At 41.0% G+C, this 23435-nt stretch overlaps 2 protein-coding genes across 2 annotated transcripts in view; one reads left to right on the forward strand and one right to left on the reverse strand.

Annotated features, from left to right (window-relative positions):
- Position 1: 1 nt before the first annotated feature.
- Positions 2–18995, reverse strand: SLC25A32 (solute carrier family 25 member 32). The gene is made up of 7 exons (XM_075085578.1): positions 18708–18995; positions 15477–15627; positions 14328–14413; positions 13051–13211; positions 5460–5573; positions 4779–4924; positions 2–3121 (listed from the first exon to the last, which is right to left on the reverse strand). The coding sequence occupies exons 1-7, from the start codon at positions 18877–18879 to the stop codon at positions 2986–2988; spliced, it is 966 nt and encodes a 321-aa protein (XP_074941679.1). The 5' UTR covers positions 18880–18995; the 3' UTR covers positions 2–2985.
- Positions 18972–23435, forward strand: part of DCAF13 (DDB1 and CUL4 associated factor 13) — a 29268-nt gene continuing 24804 nt past the window's right edge. Inside the window, exons 1-3 of the mRNA XM_075085576.1 lie at positions 18972–19127; positions 21454–21653; positions 22918–23025. Of these exons, the coding sequence (XP_074941677.1) occupies positions 19058–19127; positions 21454–21653; positions 22918–23025 (378 nt within the window). The 5' untranslated portion in view covers positions 18972–19057. The remainder of the gene's footprint in view (positions 19128–21453; positions 21654–22917; positions 23026–23435) is intronic.

Below are 23435 nucleotides of genomic sequence, written 5' to 3' on the forward strand. Positions count from 1 at the left end.
AAAAAAATCCAGACTATTTTATTTTATCATCAAACTGTTTAAGGAACTTTACATGGTGTTACACAAGTTTTTTAGAAGACTTCATAGAAGGTTCAAAGAAAGTAAACTCAGGTCTTGGCTTTAGCCTTCAGAAAACATACATAACATCTACTCCTGTGACCCTGACTACAGAATAGGATGCTCTGCTGGTACAGCCTTAGGTCTCTCAACAAACTCCTGGCAACTTAACTGTGACCTAGCCGATGTGGTAAGTGTTAAATACCTCGTTCTGAATAGCTAAGTAAAAACAGACTATCCAAGCTCACCGTCTCTCACTTCTCAATAGCCTGGATTTCAGAATAAAAATCTATTACTGGTCTCCAATATTAGCACACAGATACTAAATCATTTTATAGTTACAAAGCTTAATTTCATTGCTCCAGTAAAATAATTCTGGATTTAGCCTTTCACATATACACAGTCACTTTGGTGTTAATGAAAAGCTAGATATATTAAATAGTTTGGAAGACATGGAAATAAGAATAACACTGACCATGCCAGCACTGCATTAGCTTCAGCATTTCAGGTATTTTCTTCCAAAGACAACAAGTGATAAACATTATTAAAAATTGTACAGATTCTAAAGGGAAACAATATTTATATTACAACATCAATTTTACATGAATGAAATTAAACAAGAAAAAGCATGTACAACATGCAGAAATGTAGTCTTCCCAGAAATTAAAAGGAAAAGACACTAAATCTGAGATACAGAATTTATTTTCAGCTACTTCGGATTAAATCTCAGCTTTTTTTCTGAACAGGTTATAAGATTTTCCCCAGGCATGTCTCAAGTTAGTAGCTCTCGTCTGCAGCTTTTGTTAAGAATGCTGGAGGAACACAACTGCAGCTAGGAGAGCATTCAGGCTTTCCCAACTGCAAGCTTATGTGTGATATTGCTGCAAGCCAGCAAATTATACAGCTGGTATTTTTTCTCTGAAGAACTGTACTGTTTTCCTTGGCTTGGACGATGGGTTTTAAGGTATCTGAACACAAGCAAGTTACTATGAGCTCAGCTATGGTGTGAATGCACAGAATGTCAGTTAACATACAGTAACTGGTTGTGTACATGCTTGTAGCCCGTCTTCATATTTATCCTGGAGCACGAGCAAGTTGTCGGGGGCCTAGAGCACACTAATCCAGGGCGGTAAGTGCACAGCTTTTATTCTTTTCTTATGATTTATTCATATGACTTCTGAATATTTTTTGGACCCTGGGTGAACTCAGTGTTCCATTAAATTCATTCTGCATAGTAGAAAACACAAGAACAAGTAAATGCCCTCCAAAAACAGAAGTAGTAGCTGTTAGCGATATATACAGTAATTTGCATGGCAAGGCTCCAGTAAATTTGATCTTTGGCTAAATGCACATGGAAACTTTCATAATAAAAGCTAAAGCCAGCCATGATGGCCACATGTCCTTTTCAGATGAGATTATCAACTGTATCAGTAGGGGAGATGAGATCATGGAGGAGAAAGTGTGAATTATTAATAAAGGTAAGGATATACAAAATGTGGTATGTGGCAATAGTATCAACAGAAACAAGCAAGTGGATTGCCGAATTAAGATTCAAAATATCGAGCAATTTCTGTAGTCTTCCAGATTTTAGTTTAAAATTGAAACCAATACCCTAATCTGTTAAATTTCTGCTTTAGGTTAGTTTTTTGTTAAACAGGAAACTTTTCTAAGCCATTATTCAGCTGGATAGTATTCTCCTCTCCTCACAAAACTGATTATTTCCCCCTACCTGTTGAATAATCTTTGCTAATTTACTTCTTCCTTTGTTAAGTGATACTTCTGAGATACTTCTTAATACCTTCTTACTAACAGCAGAAGATGGATGTTATGGCCAGTAATGTATTTTGTTAAAGAAGAACTAGAAAAATAAACCCAGACTTCCAAAAAGTACGTATCTCTGACAGCAATTAGTGGCATACAAATAAACATCATTATTATATAAATTCACTAATATGTACTGTAATTTAGTTTATCGCTAAGTTTGTAAACTGCATCACTATGGGAAAACACAGACTAGGAAAAAAGCCTCATTTCTGAAATGTTAGCTAAGCCTACTTTCAAATATGTATTTGCTTAGTAATATTTGGTCAGATGTATCAGTAATGGAGACAGAAACTCACTCAGAGAGAGAGATGGAGAGAGGGAGAGGGCAGGCAGGGAAGAGGGAGAAAATGAATCTGTTCATCCGTAAGTGGCCAGCAATGCATACAACATACACTTTGGTCTGGTGCTGAAAGCAAGCCAAAAACCACAATGCAAGTCTGTCCTGGTATGAGACAAGAACTGGGTTTCATCAGATTGGCAATTATTCAAACCGAAGAATAGACAGCTGTTTTACAAAACAATTTGAGTTTCCAAACTGCACCCCACTGAGGCAGCATTTTTGTGTTGGATGAGCAATGGAATTTGGAGCGTTCCATGTCCTAAAATCTGACTAATAACACAGAGGTTGATTCAGAAGACATTGCTGTAAGCAACTATATACATACTTTCTTCATGAGGTTCAGATAAAGATTTAAGAAAGTTTTGCAGGCCCCAGAGTTGCTTTTATATGAAGTTTTCCACTTCTGTAGGAGTAGAATCTGACCAACTGTTATCTTGAGACGTGTCAAAACAGATCAGTCCATTATTCCAGGCAGACCGGGATGAACGGAGTTGCTGCACAGCTGCCCGCACCCAGTCACAGTGCTGTTATTTCACAGTTGCTGAGACATCCGTGTCAAGAAGACACAGCTGATTCAGAGCGGAAGGCAGCAACGAAGGAACATTCAGCAGAAGAGATGTTGGCAGGGTTTTACTATCTCCAGGTTCTTTCCTCAAAATACTAGATTAATTCACAGTGTCAAAAAAGACTGCTGAACTAAATCTCTCCTAGATCATAAATATAAAAATAAGCGATAGATTCCTTATGAACCCAAACTCATACCTTTAATTAGTTTCTTTTCTAAAACCAAGTAAAAAACCAGACACCTTTTCATAAACGACAAAGGTAATACAGCAGGCAGGAGTCACTCTGATCACGTTGGGGACAATTCCTTTGTAAAATCCATGTATTCCTTCTTTCCTTTAAAGACACAGAAAAACATTCAGTTTAAATTTATGTCTTTTAATAGAAATCAAATATAAAACAAAACCTAGCATTTTTTTCTCATGCTCTCACTGAGAGAGATGCTTCAGGTTAGGAATAACAATTCCAGATTAATTTCTTACTATAGTGTTTAAAGAGCCATAATATATCAAAACTTACCCCATAATTTTCTCTTCTGAATATAAAATAGTGTTCTGTAGGTCAGTTATTTAGCCTAGGATTTGGGTGGGGTTTTGTGGTGTTTTTTTGTATTGTCTAAGTAGGAGGCAATTTAGTATCTTTCTTCATGCCACAAGAACTTATTAAAATAACTTAAAATTTCTGCAGCCTGTTCCAAAAAGCATTTACATATTTAATCTCACTGAAGCCAGCAGGGCTGAAAGGTTCGGTGGTTTTGGGTCATGTAACAGCAAGTGAGCTGAGAGTCAACGTGACTAAGGAAAAGTCAGCATTTATTTTCAGAGAATTAAAGCACCTTGTCCAGAATTTTGATTCCACTGGCCAATAAATGAGAATCTAACTTCTCCTGGTTGAAATCAGAGTACTGATGTTAGGGCTGTTAAAAAGTTTCAGACCCTTCGTCTCAGCTCCCTAATTTCCAGCTTCATAGACGCCTAGGACATCTGGAGCGATGAGTACGGTTAACAAAGATCCTGGCAAGTGCTTGGGTGCGGTTTACCCTACCCTCCCCAGGGCTCTACGTTGCATTTGTTTCATAATGTGTACAGTAGTGGCCCCAGAATGGCTGTACACATTTGCAGTTTATCAGAACCAATAAGCCTTCCCATAGACTGCAGCACTGAAGGGTGCAGTGCTGAGACATCAGAGCTATTTTCACTTTGAATTGGCTTCAGTCACAATGGTCGTACTGCCTCCGAGCCAGGGGTGGTCATGCAACAACACAGCCTTATACACTCATTCAGGTGCCACTTCTAATACCCCAGGAGTTAGATGACTCCACGTCCCCCTAGCAGTATGCTGCAACTCAGAAACAGTGTCCAAAGCAAGATTAATATTGGTTGCATACTGCAAAGGTGGCCAGAGTTCTGTGTGAAAACTCTCATGTGCCTTGTGGAGCTAAGGGAAGAGGGTTTGTGAGAAGGTACGTATAGGTGTGAGGTAGCAATTCTCTAAAGGTTCTACAGGAAGCTGGGACTAGACTACAAATACAGTCAGGCCCCAGGGTAACCCAGGGATATCAGTACAAACAGCTCTGGCTAGCTCAATTCTTCCCACTAGGAATCTGGATTAGCCACAACTGCCAGCAGCAAAACACTCCTGTCATATGTGATAATCTAAAGCAGTTCAAGTGAGACTTCATTGTTTAAGAGCCCCAGAACAGCTAACTCAATGTTATTTTTTAACCTGTAAGTAAAATTTGCTGGGGAGGAGAGAAGGGAGACAAAATAAACAACAGAAGCCTGCAGTCTAGCATTGACCCTCTCCTATCTCCTCCTTTGTCCTTAGATTATTGCTGTTAGTGGCATCTTGCACAAAATGACTTTGTACAGCTAATATTTTCTTTGCTCTGAGCTGCACTGGTTCTGCAAGTCAGCATCGAAGACAGTAAACATAGTCTGGATTCTGTAAGACTCACTTTCCAAGATGTAAGCTTTAAATTCTACATGCCTACCTCCATGTCCTCCGGATCACATCAAACACACCAGAATACGTATTATGCTGATCTTGAAGACGAGCTCGCACAACTTGATAGGGATATGTTGCAGACACAGCAAATATTTTGGACACAGCTGCCATTGTTATGTATTCCACAGTGTTCTAAAAGCAACAAGAATTACCAGGCTTTTCTTAAGTATGGTTTAAATTAGCCAATTTCCCAAAATCTTACTTGATTTTTAAATGTTGAACTAAGTAATGCTCTAGATTTTTCCCCCTGATAATTGGCGACGTTTGCTGTATGCAGTGCTACAAGTAATTAATTGTTAAAATGTGTATTGTGCCCTCTTATTCCTATGAAGTGAAACACTTCTTCCAAAAGTAACTACCTTTGCCCAGCTTACATGGAAAACTGGTCAGGTGTAAGTGTTTAAGACCAGCACCTATGGTTCCACAAATACAGAAAAACATTCCTACCTCTAAAATTCTCAAATCACTTGCCAAAATAAGAATTTGGTTTCCCTACAGGAAAACAGTGCTAACCAGTTGCTTGATCCTAAAAAGTCAAAAAGTATAATTTCCTTCTATATATTCTACATTCCAATTAATGTATCAATACTTTCTACGACCTAGACAAATGGAATAAAATTCCACTTATTCACATGCCACAACATACATTTATTCTCAGAGATCATACCAATTTTGTATCTGATACTCTGTTTCTGTACTTGTTGTATCTCAGTTTCAAATCTTCATATGCCATGAACTGAAGCGCTCCATGTGAAGTTCCAAACAGACCAGGCACAAATCCCTAAAAAAAAGGAATAAACCAAGGTTAAACAGCAATGCACAAAAACCATACAACTTGACAGAGCTCAGCTTACACACATACGTGTGTCCTCCATTACTTGACAAATTGTGACTGCACAACTGTCACTGTGCAGCATGACTCAAAGCCGATTCTGGGTCAGTTTTCCTGATGGCAGGGATCACACAGAAGTGGAATAAATGTTGCTTTTCTCCAAATGACATACAGGCTAAAGACAGCTACTGAGTAAGCAAGATAAAACAAGTGGCCTAGGGACTCCACCTCATAGAGCACAAGCACAGGTCTTAAAAAGCTGGTAACAGGGATCAGGACTCTAAGAATACAAATCAAGCTGCAATCTTGCAAATGTACTGCTCAGTTGTTTAGCTCCCACCTGAGACTGGTGAGGCAATGACAGAAGCTGGCATCTCAGTGAGGAGGGCCATCAGGAGCAGAGGTACCAAAAAATTCTTGTGATCAAGTCCTGGAGATAGATATGTGTGTGTATGTATATATATCACAGATGCACTTTTATATATTTCTATGTAAAAAAGTGTGTACATATATAGAATCATAGAATCATTTTGGTTGGAAAAGACCTTTAAGATGATTGAGTCCAACTATAAACCTAGCACTGCCAAGGCCACCAATAAACCATGTCCCTGAATACCACAGCTACATGTCTTTTTAAATACTTCCAGGGATGGTGACCCAACCACTTTCCTGGGCAGTCTGTTCCAGTGCTTGACAACCCCTTCAGTCAAAGAAATTTTTCCAAATATCCAATCTAAACCTCCCCTGGCACAACTTGAGGCTGTTTCCTCTTGTCCTATCCCTTGTTACTTGGCAGAAGAGACCAACACCCACCTCACTACAACCTCCTTTCAGGTAGTTGTAGGGAGTGACAAGGTCTCCCCTCAGCCTCCTCTTCTCCAGACTAAACAACCCCAGTTCCCTCAGCTGCTCCTTTTAAGACTTGTGCTCTAGACACTTCACCAACTTCACCGCCCTTCTTTGCACATACTCCAGCAGCTCAGTGTCTTTCCCATGGACACACATATACTTGCTGAAGGGCACAGATGGAAAGCTAACTCATACAAATAGATCTAGGATTTGGATCAGTTTGAGTGCATTTTTCTCCCTGTTCTGAGCATATCCCAAGGCAGCCCAGCAGAGTGACCACAGGTATAGCAAAGCAGTCTGGGAAATCTTCACCATTTTTAAGAAGCAGTAATGGACAGCAAAATATGAAAATATACAGAAACATTTTCTTTCAAAAAAGTTGAAATGAAGAAGGAAAACAGGTATTTTCTGAAGTGTCTCTACAAGGAAGAGAAGGCAGGAGTTCCTTCAGGAGCAGGACTAGCTCAGTTGAACATGAGCTGACAGCTGCATGGGTTGTGAGAAACACATTCTCTTTTTGAAGAGTTGGTTACTTACACTGGAAAAAATACAAATAAATGGGGAATTAATTATCTTTGCCAGAAATTACTTAAGGGAGCCACAGGCTGGCTGAAAACTGTTGCAAAGGGAATATTATAATGGAGTAAATGATTAAAACGCGGGTAAAAGTACTCAAGGAACCAAAATTTCCCCAAAATACCAATATCAAACAGTTTTATCTTAATTCCCATGATCCGTTCAGGTAAGACAGAAGAATGAAAAGATGTGTCCAAACACAAAACTCTGCATTAGACTAAATCAGAAGCCCAGAATGTTGAATAAAGATTTATCAATGTACTGCTAAGAGCCTGGAGAAGAAGAAGAGAAGGAATCTTGGTAGGACTCCACTGGAATAGTGTAGCAGGACAAAATGATAAATTACTTCATAAACTCCTAACTTGGAAAAAAAACCCCAACAAAACAACAAAAACAAACCACCACAACCTAGAAGAACAGCAGGCATAAGAACTGCATAGAGCTTCTACCACTTCAAGATTAGTTTACCACAGAGATTAGCTCTCTGCATGCTATAGATTTCTTAAGTTTATGATATTACAGCCATTTAGGAAGTGATTGTTAATATATCTTTGATAAATGAGGATGAATTTCTTCTCACAGTAGAAAATAATGGTCATGAACTTATTGTGCCTGACTAACCTGGTGGCCTTCTATGAGAGAGTGACTGACTCCCTTGGTGGATAAGGAAGGAGCAATCGCTGTCACCTACCTTGACTTGTGTAAGGCCTTTGACACAGTCCCACACAATGTCCCTGTCTTTAAATTAGAGAGGTTTGAGAGTTCAATGGATGGATGAGGAACTGGCTGCGTGGCTGCATCCAAAGCGTTACAGTCAACGGCTCTATGTCCAGCTGGAGCAGGTTGCCCAGAGAAGTTGTGGATGCCCCCACGCCTGGAAGTGTTCATGGTCGGATTGGATGGGGCTTAAGGCAACCTGATCTAGTTGAAGATGTCCCTGCCCACCGCAGGGGCATTGGACTAGATGACCTTTAAAGGCCCCTTCCAACCCAAACCATTCTATGAACCTATAACCATGAACTGACAAAATGCATTAAGGGCTAAAGTCCCAGAAAGAACACTTCCCCAAATGAGAAAAAGTGGAACTAAACCAAACATCTATATTGCATCAACTGTGTGCATAATCATAGAATTTTGTGAAGTTTAAAGTCAAAGGATCACAACAGAGGGAAAAGGACAACTTTGGATCAGAAAAGAAAATTAACCAGTAATATAAAAACAGAAGGCATAGAACAGAGAAAAACAAAATTATCAAAAATACCAAAGAAAAAACTATCTGGGTCAGCAGAACAAGGAACAGTATGAAATTTATGTATAGTGATAGCAGGGAAAATCTTCACAAATATTTGCCCATGATTAGACAGTAAAACTTTTAAAAGACAGAGGAAATAATTGCTCTCTTCTTGGAAAGAATTAGAATAATGTATTTATATCATAGCAGAATGAGGTAATATTTTCCCCACCAACAAAAGTAGAATGTTAAACAACATTTAAGAGTGCTAAACTCTTAAATCTATGCCAGCAGACTTGGATAACTTGCACCCAAGAGTCCTAAAGCATCTACTGATGATACTTGCTAAATGAATACCAGCACGCTCTAAGTCTTGTGCTGATAGGGAAAGCTTCCAAAGACTGAAGGGAGTGAGGCAACTATTGCCCAGTGTGCCTCAGTAAAGTATGAGCTGATCCAGGCTTCTACTGATCATACAAAACAATGTGTTCTTATGGAAAAACGTTTCAAAGCAAAATGGATTTCTTTACGGTAATGAAATATCTTGGCTGAGGAAGTTTTTGAAAGATACTCCTACTCTATTTTCTTAATCTTGTAATTTTACACAAAAATCTTTCTTGCCACAAAATTTGATAGGATTTTATATTTATTTTTAATCTATAATATGACTGTGAAGTTCAAATTTTAAATCATTTCACTTCATGTACTTCTTGCTATTTTTTACTTGAATATTCAAAATATATCTTTGGGAGATTTTTGCCATAAAGGCTTGACAGGATCAACGGTTGCTCAAAGAAGTCCTGTTTGAATTCCCTTTTGCAGGATTAGAACGATAGACAGAATTAAATATATAATTAAAAATGTAAATGGTAAAGCATATAATTCTGAATAGTAGGCAGTGGGAAAAAATTTGTATTTTAAAGTTGGCTTAAACAGCTGTAAATGCCGAAAATCCAAAACAAGAGAAAAACGTCCTGTTGAATAGTGTTTCAAAGGTTGCCCATCGCAATGAAAAGGAACATAAGCAAATGTATATAGTGGAAAGCCTGTGCTTCTTAGTAAAGTAGGGGACAAGGTTCATCTGTTGATGTGGTACTCACATCGCTGCCGGAAGCGTTTGAGAGCACTCACGCCAGTGCAGCTTCTGCTTTATGTTTTGAAAGAACACAGCAGATTCCCCTTGTAATCTGTTTAGTGTTGTCTTCATTTGGGTTCTCAGTGTACCAAAGACCAGTAGTATCACAGTGCCCTGCTCTGACAACCTGTGCAGAAAGACACTGGAAATATGCCATTATCTCCCAATGGATCTTGATTCCTTCATGGTGAAAAATGATACCATCTTTTATGTGAAAGTTATTTATGCCTCTGTCTCTCTGTAGAACCTGGGTCTAAAGTTAAAACCAAGACAGCCAAATCTCCACGGATTTTGCTAAATACAAGTACAAAGACATAGAAATTCACTTAGCTTACAAGCTTCCCATTTGCAAGAAGGAAAATAGCATAAGCAAAAGCATAGCAAAATAGAGAGCACTAAGTGCCTTAGACATTAATGGACTGGAAAAAAATTGTTATCCTCAGAGTATAGAATCTTGCCTACCAGAGGTGAAAAGACAATACAGAAGTGTCCAGTATATCTATTTCACTTGGTAATGAGCACACATTACTGCTAGGATTTTTTTGTTGTTGTTAGCATACTGCATTGTTATTCTCAGTCTTGATGACTCTGTATTTTCCTTTAATCTCCTTAAATTTTCTATGCTTCCTGTGCTCTATTTCTAATTGCTGCTTCTACATCATCGCTGAAAGAGAATGAAACTGAAAATACAAATACAGAAGCATGGAGGCCAGGAAGAATGTTTCATTCTTGACTGACATTTTAGCAGTCAGTCACTCTAGACTACACATCTAACAGTCTCCCAAGATTCCGAGTTATGTCATGTTTTTCTTAACATGTCAACTCCTACAATCTTATGATTATTTTACAATGTTGGGCCCTCCTGCCTTATACTTGAAAAGAACCATACAGCACTCTTAACACGGAGATGGCCACATAACATTCTACTTCATGGGAAAGAAATTTTTAGAGTTCAGATCTCCAAGAAATCTATAGGTGTGTTAAAATTACATAACCCCAAACTGTTATTTTTTTTCCTCAGCCTGGCATGTGGCAGAGCAGCTGTGCCCCCACTCATCTGGGGGATAGAGGCAAAAGGACAAAACCTAAGGGACAGAGAGCGGAGAAGATCACTGGCTAGATGGTTACTGGGATAATCAGTAAAGGAAAGGCTCCTGTCTTTTCAAAACTAGGCCAAGTTCAAGAAGAACAAGTTATTGAAGAACCTAGCTTCAGATGAACTATAGTTCAATGAATGAACAATACGCAACAGAGCTAACAAAGACAGCTTTGATCCCTTCTAGAAAGATTGATGCATCCTGACATTACTAGTCTTGTGCCCCAAAGGACTGAAAGGAATTGCTCAGACCAGTAATAACACCTTGTGCAATAGAGAGCAAGATATGGAATTGCTTGGACAGAAATACCATTCTTTAGAAGACTAATCTCAGATCGATCAGAAAAGAACTACCCACAGCAAGTTCGCTGACGATACCAAACTAGGAGGAGTGGCTGACACACCAGCAGGCTGTGCTGCCATCCAACAAGACCTGGACAGGCTGGAGAGCTGGGCCAAGGGGAACCTCGAAATTCAGCAAGAGCAAGTGCAAGGTCCTGCACCTGGGGAGGAACAACCCCATGCACCAGTACAGGCTGGCGGCTGAAAAGCTGGAAAGCAGCTCTGCTGAGAAGTAACTGGGAGTGCTGGTGGACAACAAATTGGCCATGAGCCAGCAGTGTGCCCTTGTGGCCAAGAAGGCCAACGGTATCCTGGGCTGCATTAAAAGGAGTGTGGCCAGCAGGTCAAGGAAGGTTATCCTCTCCTTCTACTCTGCCCTCGTGAGACCACATCTGGAGTACTCTGTCCAGTTCTGGGCTCCCTCATTCAAGGACAGGGAACTACTGGAGAGAGTCTAGAGGAGAGCTATGGAGATGGATCAGGGGACTGGAGCATCTCCCATATGAGGAAAGGCTGAAAGACCTGGGTTAGTTCAGCTAAACATGAGAATAAAATCCTTTACTGTGCGGATGACAGAGCAGTGACAGAGCCTGGAGAGGTTGTGGAGTCTCCTTCCCTGGATATATTCAAAACCTTCCTGTACACATTCGTGTGCCCCCTGCTCTAGGTGTGCCTGCTCAAGCAGGGGAGATGGACACGATGGCCTTCAGACGGTCCTTTCAACAGCCACCATTCTGTAATTCTGTGATACTTCCAGATTTTATTTCCAACTTGTGGTCGTATTCTCCAAGATACCCTTATTTGCTATAAGGAACTCTATCTGAAATTAAGATTATGAGGAGAAAGAAGGTATTTGTGTGCACCACAGCCCCTGCAACTCAGGGCAATCAACAAAACTTCAGCTGTCAAATTTCAAATAAAGAAAGTAAAAATAAAAACACCCCTGAAAACAGAAAATGGAGGAAGGCTAAAGTATGGACAAGTCAAAGAGCCACCTGAAGAGATGCCTTTTTCCTTGGTATAGATAAGGTTGAGGGAATCCTGACGTCAAATGGAAGTTGCTCAGTGTGCATAGTTAGACAGGTCACTCAGGACCTATCTAGGTCACCTTCTTTGCAGATTTAGCAAGTAATTTGCTCTTTCAAAGGAAGTACCTGGTTTAGTTCCCCACTTGCAGATTAACATTACAAAGAAGTGGAAAGATGGAAAGACATCTTACACCCTAAGAGATTCAAGAAATTAGACCTTAGCTACATGGAACACAGCAGACATCTAGGCAGGCAAATCAGAAAACTGGACAATTTCAATTTAGGAATAAGTAAGGTGCCTTGTCCTGGTGTCAGAATTCGGCATTCATCAGTAGGTGGCATACTAGTCTTTCAGCATAGGAAGGATTATTTTTTTCACCGCAAATAAAATAAGTTAATGTCCAGTAATTAGGACAATTCCTAAGAGATAGCATTCTTGTTCTACAGCATTACTTGCAGGAGAAGAGCCAGACTGAACTAAAATAGGTTTCTTCACACCTTCCAGGCACTGATGAATGCATCTTGATGTCATGGCCTGAAGGAAGGAGGAGGTAAAAAGTCCAAATCCAGTTGCCATCTGTCTCCCCAAATTAAAAGGAATAAAAACCCCACACATACACAGACCATATTTAGAAGTCTGCAAATTTTATAGATCTAGACATGACAGATTACAGACCTCAATAACTAGAGGGCAAATGAGTAGTTGTGAAACCATCCATTGTGGAAGAAAAAATTAGCAATTACTTTAGTCATATGTTATATTCCATAAGATGTCAGAAAGAGAGAGATAAGGGATGAAATGGAAGCAAGCACTAGCAGCAAGATAGATTACACTATTGCTGGACTCCTTATCCAAATTCTAATTATAGGAAGACTCCAAAATATTAAAAAGCCACCTGCAGTTTACTCTCATTTCAGCATTATCACCCAATAGAAGACGGCTTAGCCATAAAGCTTACACTTTATTCTTCAGCCATTTCCTACATTTCAACAGTCTAATAGCTTTTCTTCTGATTAAGCCTTTTCGCTGCAGTTATTTAGTGGAAAAGACGACTCACAGAATAAAAGTGAGCTAATACAAAAAAATTACTTGGTTTACTTTTTTGTAGACGAGTATTTACAAGTCTCACCATGCTACTGGGTGGTGCCAGTTTCTTAGATTTTATTACCTTATACAAGCCACGTACGCCCTCCGTCTTGTATATCTTTATAAGAGCATCAAACATGCCTCTGTACTGCCGCTTTGACGGATCAACACCAGCGTCATATTGTAGCACAAGTCGTGTCTTCGTTACCCATATTGGGTTTGTAATGCAGAGAGTCATGGCTCCTGAGAACAGACAGAAGTCAGACTGATTGTTATGCCATCTCCAAAGCTTGTCCCAGTTTTTTCAGTCCAGTGTAACACAGGCTTCTACAATAACAAACCTACTTATCCTACAAGAATACTCATATTACTTAAAACAGGTGAAGTTTATGCACACCATTGTTCCCCCTCTCTGCCTTCAAAGCTCACAATCAAGTCCAACCTACTCCTGCTGGGGTACTTCTGCCGAGCATACAGCTTTTTGCATAGTCCTAGTACACCCCTTTTTTGCCTCACCTCTCCGTAGTCAGTAGTGTAATCTGTAGTAGATAGGAAACATAAGTAATTTTTTTATGTACTCCTGAATATCTGAGTTATTCTTTGGGCATACAATTGTTCAAACTTTAACGGACACCTCAGTCATGAGGAATTTGCCTAATCATATGGACAGGTTAATAGAAGCAACCTGTTATAGCTTTACGGGTTATTGAAAATACAGTTGTAAAATAACCCATTACTGTTTTTCACATCAAACAATATGCCTCATATTTCAACATTAAATGAATGCTCCAACATTCTAATAAAAAGTCTTCTCAATTGCCTTGATTAAACACAACACAGAAGCATGTCCAAGACCATACATCAGAAACAACATATTAACAGTCTTCCTGATAAAAGTTGTATTTGTATTTCAGATCTTCAGTTTCCAAGAAAACTTGGACCATAGATAAAGATTTTCAAAGATTAGTGACCAATTCACTTATTCTGTTAACTTCAGTAGGCCTCTTTTCCAGGCCTAAGTGTTCAACATTTAATGAGCTAACAAGCTGATAGTAGCAGATCTATATAGTTATATTTTGGGACTCAATATAGTACTAAACATGGAAAACACTTATACAGAATGAAAACAAGGTAAAAAGGTATTTTGACAACTGCTATTTCTGAGAAAGAGTGAAAAGACCACAGTGATCTATCGACTCATCTTAGACATCATTAATTTATTTACAGACAATAAACAACTGCATTTGGACTCGAACGCTTACACTTGCCACCTGTAAGAAAAAGCAGCACCGACACAAAGGCAGGGAGCAACTGATGGAAAGGCTAGAAGCAAACATTAATCTTTGCATTTAAACTCACCAGCCTCTGCAGCTGACACTAGGTGTTCGGTTGCACTGAGACTTTCCAGCTTCCCTTCCTTCTTGTAAGCTTTGATGGCATTGTAACTGGAAAACATAAAATATATTTTGACAAAGGTGAAAACAAACCTACCTCACTAAAAAAACCCAAAACAACAAAACACCTCATTTAAGATCATGGAAAACATTAGGTGGTATGCAGCCTTGGAAAACAGATATCCAAGCAAACTATCTTTGTTTAGTTGATTAATTGATTTCTGAGAAGTTAGCTCTTCAAAGTGAATTATGGTAATACAAATTTAAATTGATAAAGTATTACAGTGTCAGTGGGATTGCATCTTAAAATGGCTATTGGATGTCAAGAATTAACTTCTAAAAGAAGCTGATTAGATAGCCTCCTTTTTATTGAAAGCAACAGTGACAGCTATCTATCTTCTAGCTCAGAAATACACTGAACTATCTTCTCTTGATCCAGTTTCCAGTCTTTGTGGATTGAGAAATGTCAACAGGAGCTGAACTGTCATCAGGAATGGACAGCAAAGCTTGGGGACTGAAGTAAAACAATAACAGTCTAGACAAGCGAAGTTTGCATAGGCATACCAACTAACTGTTCTGTAAAGTGTTTCAATTAATAGGCATCAGCAGTAAAACAGGTCACAGTTACACAGCTAATGATGTAGAAAAGATTGAGTATTAAAAACCAGCCTTTATAAGCAAAGCCCATCAACTCACAAAAACAATGAAAGAACCAACTGTCACTAAAATTATTACAATCAGTTAAACATTTAGCTTTAGTAGAAAACTTTATCATGTAATATAATTCTTAACAGATCAATTTAGGTTTTTATTTTTTGTGAGGTTTTAAACACAGTGTGTTGGCACTTTCAGAGGATTCTTCATGAATGAGTCAACATCTCTCAAGTTCCTTAGTATTTTCACAGCATCAAGGCAATGCACTGTACTTGACAGAGTAACAGGTCTTTGACTCAAATTGCTTAAATTCTAAAACAGCAAACCATAATGAAGGGTAACGGACCCACACTTACCAAAAGAATCAAAAGTTTATAAGCCACTTAGCACATTATTACACCCCCCAAAAGAAGACGCAGTGTAAAGCACACGATATGATACATTTTTCAGTTCTACTTACAAGAAAAAGTAAAGTCCCCAGGACGCCCCTGCTCCCAACATGTTTGGAGTTACCCCTTGATATAAGCCTCGGAGTCCTTCATGCTTCCAGACAGTGGTCATACAGTGGAGAATCCCGTTGTATTTGGGCCTCAGCTCCAATCCATCGCTTACTACAAAGGGAAGACATTATAATGAAAAACACTGCAGGCAGCATGAAGTTCAGCTGTGTAAAAGCCACCACAGAAGTATACAACCTCCAAACCAAGCTGCAAATGAACATGAAAACTAACTGAGCAGCTGGATTTTTAAAGTATTCTTTTAAAAGTATGCAAGAGTTGGGGTTTACAGCTTCCTAAGTCTAGAGTTAAAGAACTTTTTTTTTTGTTTGTTTATTTTTCCTTTTTTTTTTTTTTTTTTGTTTTTTTTTTAAAAAAAGCAAACCAGAACTTCTAAGCTCTGCAAGAGCAAAGTTCCCATCAGTCTGACAAGGCTAAATAAATCCATTTTTGGTGAGCAGCAGCTTTGAAGTTTTTTTCCTCTTCTTTTTAGCACCCTAGCAATTTTACATTGTATTTCAAGTGATACTTGAGGGGTCTTTGACAACACATTTCTATAAGGAGTTTAGACAAGCTCTTAAATTCAGTCTTCCTCTTTAAAATATTCTATAAAGCTCTGAGTATTTTCAACGTGTCATGTCTTACAGTTTTTACCAGAGCACTCAAAGTTTAGTTCTGTAAAAAATTCATGTGTTTTTCTATTCTCATTGAATGGATTTGCAGGAAAACACCAAATGGATGCACTTCTCCCACCCAATAACCAAATAACCTGGTTGTGCAAATATTCAGAAAATATCACTGTCAAAAGATAAAAAACATGCAGGTTTTTGTTTGGTGGATTTCACTTACAACACAGACGCTCACACAGCTTACACTGGTAATTACTGCTGGTCCTACTGTAACAGCAAGAGTAAGTTGATTACTGATGACATGCGTGATACAGCGCATAGTGAGATGAGAAGAGTTAACAGACACAAGTTGGAACAGATGGGAATCTGACCAGAACTTTTTCTCCATCAGAGTGGTCAAATACTGGAACAAGTTGCCTGAAGAGGCATCTTTGGAACTACTCAAAACTTTAGCAGACTAGACTCTGCGCCATCCGATCTAAGCAGACCTTATCTGAGTAGGGGGTGAACTCCAAAGATCACTTCTGACCTAAATTAGCCTATAATGCCAACGTAGCAGCAGCTTTCATTCTTAATATAGACACATAAGGCTAGACTGCAATTTCACTGAAAATGAATCTCAGTGTTTTACAGTCCATAGTTTTTGTGTCCCCATCAAGATTAACCCTGGTAATGATGAATTTCAGGTGTTTTCTGTTCAGTGCCATATTTATTATTCATTCTCCTTTGGACTTTGTGTACACTACTGTACACAAAGACTTCAGGACTAAAGACAAAATGCTTTTTCTAAGCATGTTGTGACTAGGCCTCAATAATCACTCAAAACTAGAACACAAATTAAATGCCTCTTTTCTCCCTCCTGGATGAGCACTGCTAGGCTTTTCCTAAAGACCTTTCCAAATTTTTTTACCATGCTGCCATTAGATCAGGTTTATAAACATATTAAACAATGTGGGAAAATAAGAGACATGAATGCAAGTCTGTATGCCAATGATGCTGCCCAAGATCTTCGTAACATTGACTTCTGGTGTCAGCTCTTACTTCCTGGTCGAAGATAAAATGTAAGAATCGTTATTTTCAACCTAAACAAGCATGTGAAAGTAAGTGACCTCTGGGAGGTCACCCGACCCAATCCCCTGCTCAGAACAGATCTAATTAGATCAGGTTACTCAGGGACATGTCTAGTTGGTTGCTGAACGTTTCCAAGGCTGAAGAGATTACAGCCTCTTTGGGTAACTTCTTCCAATATTTAACTGCTCTCACAGTAAAAATCCTTTCTCTTAATAAATAACTGGAATTTTGCATGCTTGTGCCTGTTCCCTCTTGCCCTACAACCATTCACCTCCAAGAAAAATCTGGCTTCACCTTCTTTGTGACCTCCAATCACAAAGCCACAGACTGCTGTAATAGTTCCCCTCAGCCCTCTCTTTGTGAGGCCAAACTAATCCTGTTCTGTTAGCCTGTCCTTCTAAATCAGTGCTCCAGACCCTTTGCCAGCCTGGTGGCCTCTGCTGGAATCATGCCAGCATGTCACCGTCTTCCTCGTACTGGTGAGCCCCAAACTAGTCACAGTACTTCATAGTCTTACAAGTGCAAAATAGAGAGAAGGGAGCACTTCTGCTTGCTATGCTATTCATAATACTGACCAAGATGAGCCCACGCGAGAATATTCATGGAAGTGTTTTTGTCCAACTTTGCAAAGAGTCTGCTTGAAAACGTAATGCTTCACATTTTGTAAAACTTCTATGTGATAGTTTGCTATTTGTTTTTGAGATCTTAAACACCCATATATCCATTTAAGATAACAATCCAAAGGTACAGAAAAATGTTTCAACTTCTGTAAAAGAGAGCATGATAAAAGGGCAACGTGTTTCTGATATTAACAGCAAAATCAACACGGAGAAGCTGACATGTTTTCCTGCAGAAAAACAAACAAGGTAAAAGTTTTCTACAAAACCGCTGCACTGATTTTAACAACCAAGATTACTGTAAAACTACTGTTACGCTTTGAGAGTTGAAAATCTTTAGCATAAAGATGAACTTCGAACTTTGGCATGAGACAATCTGTCAGTTAATAACGGCCAGTCTTGCAGTGCCCTGTGGCACTGGTGGTCGTGAAAGCGAGGGGGGAAAGCCTGGTCAGCTCTCAAATCTGCCTGAAGGCAGCCGGGGGCTCGCCGATCGTTTTATAGCCCCTAGGAATGACAGGAAGGTTGAGCTTTGGGAGAAGGGGGAAGAGAACGGGATAACCGTCCCTTTCGGCCTGTAGGCCTGTTTATTCCAAGCCGTGGGGCTGCCCCGCCCGCACACAGGCCTGGACAAAACCGTGCAAGCTCCTCCGGCCGTGCTCTCCCTCAAACAGCACGGTACGCCAGCGGCTCGGAAACGGCGAGCTCCGTGACGTTACCGTGGAGCTTGGGCGCAACGCGCGGCTTGCGTTGGCAGCCCCCGGCGGCAGGCTGCGGGGGGAGCCGCGCCCGGGGGCCCTCCCTGCCGCCGCCGCCCCCGCCCGCCGCCTCGGCAGCCCCGGCCCGGCGCGGGAGGGGGCGGCCAGCACGGACTCACCTGCGAAGCGGATCTTGACGAGGTCGAGCGGGTGGAGCACCAGGGTGGAGACGACGCCGCCGCTCAGCCCCGCCGCCAGGTTCTCCAGCTGCACGTGGCGGAGCAGGGACCGCGCGGGCGGCGGCGCCGCCGCCCGTTCCCCCACGGCACACGCGGACCCCGGGGCGCTCATGGCCGGCGGCGGCGCGCGGGCAGGGGGTGGGGCGCCGCTCCCACCCAACCAACCAGCCGCCCAACCAACAGGCGTGGGATGACGGTTGGCCCCGGCACCGCGCGAGAACTGCGTGCCGGGCGCATCCGGTCACGTGTAGAGGGAGCGAGCGTGTTGCCCGGCGGCGGTGGCCGGCGAGATGCGGGTCAAGGTGCTGAGCCGGAACCCCGACGACTACGTCCGTGAGACGAAGCTGGACCTGCAGCGCGGTGAGCACAGCGACCGGGGCCCGGCCCACCGGCCCCGGAGGGCCGAGGGGCGGCGGCGGCGGAGGGAGGGAAGGCAGACGCTCAGGCCTAGGCGGGCGGCGACGGCGGCGGCGGAGGAGGCGGTAACGGTCGCTGTGCGCACGCGCCCGGGCGGCCCGGCCCGCTCCTGCCGCGGCGGGGCCGTCACCTGCCGTGAGGTGGCTGCGGGGCCTTGGGGCGCCCGGCGGGGTACGGGCCTCCCCCGCCGGCAGGACCCGCGGGCGGCCTCTGCTGCTGCGCTGGAGGGGAACTCTGGGTGCCCGGCCGCCGGGCCTGGCGGCTGCCGACATCTGGGTGCGGGAGGTGCCGGAGCGGGGTCTGGAACGCTGTTACAGCTGGAGTGCGGAGTTGGGGCGGGGGTGGGTTAGTCACCGTTCTGGGGCTCCTAGGTTACTCTTAGCATTACTGCAGTGCCTTTCCTGGTACATCTCATCCCCCTTCTTGCATATGCCTTCTTAAAACGGGGAAAAATTTGCAGATCTTATACACTTTTAGATGCAGTAGATGTAGCCTGGTAGATAAGATTATGACTTTCCATGCTCTCTTCTGCTCATCCTCCATAGAACCGATCTTACACAGTTGCACAGTTTTGCTTCTGTACCAGGACAGAAATGAGGTATAGTTTCCACTAGTGTCATAAATAAAGTTTGTAAAATGGCCATCCTTTGTCAGAAAGTGTAGGAATAAAACTCTGGGTATCTGAGATGTACTAAATACGCCTAATGGACCTGTTGGAGCGGGTCCAGAGGAGGGTCACAAAAATGATCAGAAGGATGGAGCACCTCTCCTACGAGGACAGGCTGAGAGAGTTGGGGGTGTTCAGCCTGGAGAAGACAAGGCTCTGGGGAGACCTTATTGTGGCCTTTCAGTACAGGGACTATGGGAGGGAGGGGGGCGATCTCTTTAGCAAGGCCTGTTGTGACAGGACAAGGGGTAATGGTTTTAAACTAAAGGAGAGTAGATTTAGACATGATAGAAGGAAAAAAAATTTTCACAATGAGGGTGGTGAAACACTGGAACAGGTTGCCTAGAGAGGTGGTAGATGCCCCATGCCTGGAAGTGTTCATGATCAGGTTGGATGGGGCTTTAGGTAACCTGATCTAGTTGAAGATGTCCCTGCTTAGTGCAGGGGGTTGGACTAGATGACCTCTAAAGGTCCCTTCCAACCCAAACCATTCTATGATTCTAAATCAAACTATTTCAAGCAGGACAACAGACCTGTATTATTTTAATTTGCATATGCTTCATTATTTGATTGGATTAGAGGTAGGTGGTTATGTCGTACAAAGTAGTATCATAACTAACATTTTACAGTTATTTAATTGTGCTTTTATACTTATAACATGGAAAAATATTATTGAAGTTACCCACTGGGACAGCAGCTGAATACATCTTAGTTTTCTAAGTGGGATTTGTGTGTAAGCTGTTAAATTCTCTGTCACATTACAGAGTGATACCCAACTCCATTTCCTCAGAGATTTTAGAGGTTTTGATATGCATCAAATAGTCTTTGGAAACCAGCAGACTGAACTAAGTATTAATTCTTAGCGAGTGATCTGTTTTCAGTTGCTCCGCTGACTTTTCAACCTTTTTGCATGAAATAGAATGAAAGAGACAAAAACCAGAAGCATGATGTCAATATCCACTGTCTTTCTCGATTTATTGTAAGGTACATCTGTGCAGGCGGATACAGAGACATCCTTGCTTGAAGCTTGTTGGATGTAAACACCCCTGTCTGGGAAACCAGATAGTTAGCAGAGGAGCAAGCTAATGAAACTAGTGAGTCTCATTTCAGAGCCACAGCTGGCTTGCAGCTGACTAAAAATGAAGAGAGCTAGGCTGACTCTCTTTGTGCATGTCCATGTAGCCATGTCCTTTCTGTCTATGTCAGAGTTTAGTGGTAGGAGGTTAGTATTGTGAGGTGGTTTGGGATTTCTGTTTTGGTTTTTTTTGCTTTGTAGTGGTTGGTGGTTTTGTTTTGTTTTGTTTTTAATAATAGTTGCAAGATAGCTGCAACTTCCAGTTTGTTATGTACGTTCATATCTTTCCTTGAAAAGGACATCAAATAATTTCAGTTATTTCAGACTTTATTAACTTCAAGCTTGTTAAGTGAGCATACTAATGAACCCACAAAGGAATTTCAAAACAGAAGGAATGGTAAAAATCTTAGTGTTGCAGAAAATTCTTCTGTGACAGGAAAATCAAAGAGAAGAGCTTCTGAATTCAGCCTACCTTGTACTACACTACACACTGTGGGTTTCTAATGTGTGTGTTACTCTGATTGCAGTTCCAAGAAACTATGACCCTGCATTACACCCATTTGAGGTTCCGCGAGAGTACACAAGAGCTTTGAATGCAACAAAGCTAGAACGTGTGTTTGCAAAACCCTTTCTTAGCTCACTTGATGGCCACAGAGATGGAGTTAATTGCATGGCCAAACATCCAAAGAGTTTGTCTACAGTGCTATCTGGAGCATGTGATGGAGAGGTAAGCTGCAGTTACAAACCACAACAAACAAGGTACCTTTCTTCCTTCTTTTTTTTTAATTTCTCTTCTTCTTTTTTTAATTAATGCCCCCTGCTTACCTTTCTTTTGTGTCTTTGTTCAGCATGATACCCTGTCTTCCCTCAGGGGGTGCAGCTTGTCCAGTTTGGGGCAATGTTTCTCGAACTGCAGGTTGTAATCTCCCAGCACACAAAGGCAGCAGCTTTCAGCTGTTCAGCTGTGAGTGGGAGGGTGTGACATCCGGTTCCTCAGGATGGAGCAGTGTCCCCTTGAAGAAGCTGCAGATTAAGATTACATGAAGTCAAATGAGCTAGGGGGAAGGGGCGTACAACCAAAAACTTCCTGGAATAATAATTTATCATATTGTCTAAAAAATCCCAACCCTGTATTTGATTGTATTTGTTATGGTTATTATTTTGTATTTGATAAAAATATAACAAATAGCAAGGAAGGGCACTTTAATTGGAGTCAGTTGCAGGAAAAAATTGCCTGTCTTTCCTGTCTTCTCTGTCTTCTGTCACCCTTACAGTGTTCATTTGATAGTACTTGTATATTTTAAAGTTGTCTTCTGGGTAACTGGTTGCTTTCTGCTTTTTATAGAAGGTATGTATGTCATACAGTAGTGTAAGGGAGATTAACCTTTTCAGAGAGGAGGGGAATAAATTTATATGAAATGTTGGCCAGATTTCCTATCCACTGATAAAGCAAGTATAGTACTGGGTATTATAAATACATACAAATATAAAAACTGACTTCCGCTTCTTTGTTATTTAAACAGGCCCAAATGCTTTAAAATTGAAACCTCTGTGAAAAGTGAACATCTATATAAAACGTAGTACCGCAGCTGGACTGAAAACATTATGTTGGTTCTGGTGGCTATTTCTCTGTGCTTTTCTCTTCAGAGGGGTTTTGGGTTTTTTTGTTTTTTTTTTTTGCTACAGTTGTCACTGCTGCTCTCTTTTAGCTGGAATTCTTGTTCAAAAATAGGGGAATGGAAAAGTAAGGTAAATATGCAGGTTGGGCCTGGGGAAGGGGTAAGAAGGAAAGAGCTGCACTTTTAAATTTTTTTTTTTTTTAAGACGGGAAAAATTAAGTAGTTATAACATTACAAAATCTGGCCAGTGTTCAAGCCGGCTATGCCATTTCGTTACAGCACATGTCATCTCTTGTACTTGAATTATGAACTACAGTTGTGGGCTGTAGAAAACTTAAACAACAACAGAATACTTTTCTGTTTTTTAAACAGGTTAAAATTTGGAACCTGACCAAACGACAGTGTATTCGTACTATACAAGCCCATGAAGGCTTTGTTCGAGGCATGTGTGCTCGTTTCTGTGGTACATCGTTCTTTACTGTAAGTATAATGTGTCTCCTTAGTACCGTGTAGCGGTACAGAGTGCCTGTTCACCATCTGTTTTCCAGTGGGCAACTTACTTTTTGTCATACAATATTTAAATATTGTATGAATATGTTTATTAAACGTGTCTGTGACCCTGGCAGTTATATTTCTGATGATTTTTTTTCTTTTTGATGCTGTGCTATGGATGTTGTTCAAGCCTGTGGAAGGGATAAATACCAGAAAATTGCTAATGGGTGGTCATGTAATTAGAACTTGAGTAAACTAGTTTTCATTAAAGTAGTAGGTAGATTATGTTCATTGAAAGATATACAAACCCTTAAAAAAGTAACCACTTGCATATACTGTGATTGAAGATGAGCTGTTTAAGTCAAGATGGTTCCATGTTAATTAAGCTTTATTACCTT

The sequence above is a fragment of the Phalacrocorax aristotelis genome, chromosome 2 (assembly GCF_949628215.1).
Source record: "Phalacrocorax aristotelis chromosome 2, bGulAri2.1, whole genome shotgun sequence".
Taxonomy (NCBI): Eukaryota; Metazoa; Chordata; class Aves; order Suliformes; family Phalacrocoracidae; genus Phalacrocorax; species Phalacrocorax aristotelis.